This window comes from Typopeltis vanoorti, chromosome 15 (assembly GCF_054136105.1).
Source record: "Typopeltis vanoorti isolate ZY-2024b chromosome 15, IOZ_Tvanoo_1.0, whole genome shotgun sequence".
Lineage (NCBI taxonomy): Eukaryota > Metazoa > Arthropoda > Arachnida > Uropygi > Thelyphonidae > Typopeltis > Typopeltis vanoorti.
The window spans coordinates 43,949,815-43,955,814 of NC_143563.1; the positions used below are offsets into that span (position 1 = coordinate 43,949,815).

General features: G+C 34.7%; 1 protein-coding gene across 2 annotated transcripts in view; it reads left to right on the forward strand.

Annotated features, from left to right (window-relative positions):
* LOC150098716 (uncharacterized) overlaps positions 1-5,269 on the forward strand; it is an 80,704-nt gene extending 75,435 nt beyond the window's left edge. For both annotated transcript variants that reach the window (XM_090405114.1, XM_090405115.1), the window contains exon 7: positions 4,715-5,269. In XM_090405114.1, the coding sequence (XP_090261240.1) occupies positions 4,715-4,831 (117 nt within the window). In that variant the 3' untranslated portion in view covers positions 4,832-5,269. The remainder of the gene's footprint in view (positions 1-4,714) is intronic.
* Positions 5,270-6,000: the final 731 nt, after the last annotated feature.

Sequence of the window (6,000 nt, forward strand, 5' to 3'; positions counted from 1 at the left end):
TGTATTTACAGTCTTAGCGATGTGACCTTCAACTTCCTATCTCCCATAACTCAAAATTCTCTAGTTTCATTGCTCTGTCCTTGCACCATTGCTTTCAATAATGACCAAAGGACTGATCCTCAGGATATGCCAACTGGTCACCTTAAATCTGCAGATTCGCACCCCATATGCTATGCTCTGATACCTGCCCATCAGCCACTCTAAGTCAATTTATATTCTGATCCTACATCCTCCAGTTGATATAAGAGCCATTCATGCGGCATCCTGTCTGATGCCTTAGCAAAGTTCGGCACTACTGTGGTATATCCATTTCCCTCATCAAACTTGTTCATAACTTTATCATAAAATATAAATAAATTATTCAAGACATGACCTCCCTTTAGTAAATCCATGCTGTTCCTTGTAAAGTATAGCTTGTCTATCAACCCGTTTCTCTATGTAAGTTCTCACTAACTTCTGAACTCTTCACCATCACTCCAGAGATACTGATAGATTGGTAGTCAGTTTTTGCACACATGTACATTGAAACTATAATACATTCTTATGGAAGCTTTCCTGAGCTAAGACCCAATTATATAACCAGGTCAGGGAGCCAATTAGTTCAGCTGAGCATAATTCTGATATCCCATCTGTCTCTAATTTTTTGTCCAGGTTATGCAACATTTCTAGAACCTCTTCTCATACTCTATCTCCATCAAATATAGAGGTAGCATTGTGTTCCATGTTGCATACACCAGGTTGATAGATCTTAGCAAAGTGAGCACTCATTATTTGAACAATCACATCTGTTTTAGACACAAGCATATCAATTGCATTCAGTAAAGTTAATCTTCCTCTTTCATTCTTTCTTTCACTTGTAGTATAATGATAAAATTATTTTACCTGCATGGCCAATTTTTTCTCATATTCTGAATACTCTTTACAGCTCTTAACTTGTGTTACTTGCTCTTTATATATTTCATACCCCCATTCATCCTTATTCTTATGATATTCATTTTTCTTATGTATCTCTTGTTTAATAAGGTTACACATGGGGACATATTCAGATACTGCAATATTTAATTATCTTTACACTGCCTTTCATGCACCTCTTATATTCTTTCCATTTAGTAACTGATACCATAGGACTTGAACATAGTATTATCCTGAGTTTTTTTTATAATTCCCATTTTTGTAAGTCAGCATGTATCCCTTCCTGATTGGAACATCCATACATTTACTTACTTCCCAGGTCAGTATGGCATGAACACTGTAACGGTAAAGCAATGACATTCTTAACTGAGATCACTTCAAATGCACTGATCAAATCTAGTATTCATCATCATCAAATTCCTGCCATGTACCCTCAAGGGGGTGTACAGGATATGATAGTACTACATGAAAAATTTACATCATTACAAACTTCCTATCTACAATTTTTCTCCAAATCAGTCTGTTACTTGTCAAAACTCCAACATTATCAGATCTTATATTTTTATCCTCCAAGGCACTTTGTACAGTATCAATCCACCTATATCTTGGTCTTCCAATGGGTCGTTTTCCTGCCAACCTGGCAGAGAACACTTGTTTGGCTAATCTTTCCTCCCCCATTCTGTTCAAGTGAAAATACCACCTGAGATTAGCTCTGCTAACGCATTCCTGTATGCTGACAATGTCAAGTTTTTTCGTAATATCCTCGTTTTTAATATGATATTACTATTGATGCCATCATGTATACAGCTAATTTAGTGTTTTGACTAACTTCTCTTTTATTCCATATAAATTTATTCAATTGACTGCTTACCATACCAGCTTTGTTGATTCTGTTGTCTATTTCCATATTTAATTTACCATCTTCACTAAAAATCGTGCCTAACTAGCTGAAATGTTTTACTTGTTCCACAGGTTCTCCGTTCAAAACGCAGTTGACATTTTCAACGATTCTGCCTATTTTCATTGTCTTTGTCTTTTTTATTGCTGACCTTCATACTATATCTATTACACCAGTTATTCAATTTAGTCAGAGAATTTTGCAGACTTGTACCAGATTTATTTAAAAGTATAGCATCGTCTGCATAAAGCAAAGAGCTGACATTAACATCTCCAATTTTGATTTCAGGTTTAATACCACTTTCCTTCATAATCTGATCCATATAGATAATGAATAACAGAGGGGATGATGTACATCCTTGTCTCACACCAGATTTAACATTAAACCATCTTCCTGTACTTCCTTCAATTCTAACTGCTGACTTACAACTCAAATAAAGACTAAGTATTGCTTGATATAATGCCCCATTGACACCATATAACTGTAGCGTATTGAATAGCTTCTCTCTTGGCACCTTGTCATATGCCTTTTCCAAATTAACAAAACTTAAATACAGATCTCTGTTATATTCCCATGCTTTCTCGGCTATTTGTCGTAAAGTGAAAATCTGATCCTGACAGCCTCTATTTGGCCTGAATCCAGCTTGTTCTTCACCAAGCTTTTCTTCCACAATTCTTCTCAACCGTTTCTCAAGTATACTTGCATAGATCTTGCCAGGAACACTCAGTAGGGAAATACCTCTGTAATTCTCACATTCAGTTTTATTTCCCTTTTTATATATGGGTATTATGAGAGCTCTATTCCAATCATCAGGAATTCGTTCCTCTGTCCAGGCTTGCTGAACTATGCAGTAAAACCACTGTAAGACTTTTATACCACCATACTTCAGCATTCAGGTCGAATATCATCTATTCCTGCTGCCTTTTCATATTTCAAGCCTTTGATGGCTTTTTCTACTTCAAGTATGGATATGAATTCCTGACTGTATGTCTGTTGAGTGTTTTTTTACCACTGTGCTATCACTGCACGTTTCATTTAGCAATATTTCGAAGTAATTACTCCATACTTCATGGATCTCTATTTCTCCTGTTTTCATATCAGCTTTGTCGTTTCTAATTCCTTTTACAGCACTCTTTCCTCCATTTCTAAGCTTCTTCAACAACCTCCAGAATATCTTACCACTTCTTGATATTTATTTTCTATGTTCTTGCCAAAGTCCTCCCATGACTTTTGTTTAGCTTGTTTTACACAGTGTTTAGCTTTCTTACATTTGTCTCTGTATTCTCTAAGAGAACAAGTTGAAAAATTTCTTCTTTTCCTTCACTGCCACTTTAACTTCCTGTGTCCACCATGGAGTTCTGATTTTTCTATCCTTGCAGGCAACCTCACCACATGCCTCTCTGGTTGAATCAATCAGGGTTTTCTTCAAGGTTTGCCACTAAATCTCCAAGGCTTGGTTGCTGTTCTCAAACACTATCATTTTTTTTTTCAGTAATCTTTGTGTATTTTAGTCTACAGTTGACATCTGAGAGCTGCTCAACCTTTATTCGCTTTAAAACTTTCTTACATGTTATTCTTTTCAATATGAAATTCAATTTTACCTGCTAAAGACTAAATAGTGATCACTTCCAATTTCAAATCCTCTGTACACTCTGGTGTCCTGCACCATGGAGAAAACATCACTATCAACAATAACATAGTCAATGAGACTTTTCTTATTCCTTGCTTCTTCTCTCCATGTGAATTTGTGCATATTTTTATGTTGGAACATGGTTTTAGTAATAATCCATCTATGTCCTGAGCAGAAATCCAATAGGTTTTTGCTATTATTATTAGCTTTGCTCTTTTCTCCAAATTTTCAAAATATTTTTGTATGTCTGACAATTATTTCCTACTCTGCTATTTAGATCCCCAACAAGGGCCAAGTTTTCCTTTTTCATTGTGTCAGATGCTTTCTCTAAAGCATTAAAAAATTCCTCTACTTCTACCTTAGTAGAACCTTCTGTGGGATCATAGGTAGAAATAAGTGTCATTGTCCAGTTCCCCATTCTCATATTTGCCCGCATCACTCTACATGAGACTGTCTGCCATTCAAATAGATTAGCCTCGTGTTTAGTGTTGAATACTATGGCTACTCCTTCTTTTCCTTGATTGTCATTGCCTGAATATAACATTTCGTATTTATTACTGTGAAAGATCTCGCCAGTTTTTATCTTTTTTGTTTCAGTCTTCACTATTATGTCGATCTGGTACTTATCTAATTCCTCAGCTAGCTCCATTTCTTTGCCATTCAGGCTTCTTTTGTTGATAGTACCGATCTTGAACTCTGATGATGTTGAGTTGGGGTTGGTTTTAGGATTTGTTACAGTAGCTTACTTTTCGCTGGTTCCCTGCAAAAACCACGGGGACCTAGTTTAACAGGGCGACTCCCCAGCTGGCATGAAATTCTGTCATGTTGTACCATCATTCGAAATTTTGGTTTAAGCCAATAATAATACAATTTGGTCGACTAAATCCCAAATTGTCAGCCCATCCTCGTCCATTCAGTATCCAGGTAGATACTCAACAGGGTGCACCACGAGAAGGTGAGGATTGGACATTAGGTCAGAAACCCTGGTCGTTCTTCTGCATATACTCATTGACCTCAAATTCCTTCTTTCACATGCTGCTTGAGAAAGTCCTATTGCAAGAGCTCAATAAATTCTCCTTCATTCCTATCATATCATATGATTCTACCCAATCAATGTCAGTTTTTTTCCTAACAAATTCTTTGGGTGAAAACAATGCTTTACGAGGAATAAATAAAATAAGTTATGTAATAATGTTTTCATTTTTATGATTATTATTATTATTTTGGAAAAAAAAAAAATCAGTTATGTTCAAAAAAGTTTTTTTCCTTTACAGACTGGTATCGATATTGCATCTTGGGTAAAGAAAGTTCCTATTAAAGATCCTCTTATTGCTCTTACTGTTAAACATGAGGAAGAACTTGCTGATGTCATACTCTATGAAGTGATTTAATTTTCCATGAATGACAGAATATTTCAGCACTTGATTAATCATGGAATTGTCACTTGAAACACTTGCATCATTCATCAAATGATCTGTTTTAGAAAATTTTCAATGCATGAGTAGTAATATAGTAGGAGCAACAGATAAATTATTTTAAATAATAAATGAATTACATTTTAATAGCATCACAAAGTATTTGTTTTATATATAATGATATGCACACAAAGACAATTAAAATTTTTTTATAATCTTGTTTAGGTTTCAATTTTGAAAAATATTAATCAAAATCAGTATGTATTCCTCATAAATCAGTATCTGTATTCCTCATCTGTAAAAGATTTACTGCAACATAACATTATATAAATCTTAACATTGAAATTCTGTTATTAAAGCTTAATGGTATTTAAGAACAGGATATTTGAAAATAAACTGGATTTGTTAACAATATTTCGTCCCTTTTGCACTATCATCTTAATGCTATTATGCTGCTCTAAGATGAATTACGTTTATCATTTAAATTTCCCACTACAATACACTAAGAAATCTATTGCAGTAATTTACTTGACAGTAAATTATATTGGTGATCAATATTCCCTCTAATTTTTGCTGCCCCATATGCACACTTTGTGCACTAGTTTCCAGTCTCAGACTCAGTGTATGTGGTAGCCTGTGCAAATAGTGAAAGTCATAAGTCACAAACCCTAAATTAATTCACTTAAATCTGCTTAGCTACAAAAATCCATCACCATCTGCATGAGTTCAAGTGAACAGTACTATCTAGATAAGAGACACTCTAAACAAATATGCCTTTGCAACATGCTTATGTTAGTATCACTTTGCTTATACAGCACAGGCTAAAAGTAGATAATTAAAGTGTATTTTAAGTTGGAATGGGTTGGAGTAATATTGGAGTGGAGACATTGGAGAAATGACTGAATAAAATAAGCCACAAGTATGATTTATCATATAATTCATTTTTATAGTATATTCAAAAATTATTGACTGTAAATTAGAAATTCTGAAAGCAAAAAAATTTGTGCATTCAGTTACTAGGTCATGTATGCTCCCTTTTTGCCCAGTCTGTGTGTGTGCATGCATGCACACTCAACTTCAAGGGAACATTGTTGGTGATTATTTATAGTAATTCTTCACTCTATTAACAACACCAGAAGAACAGA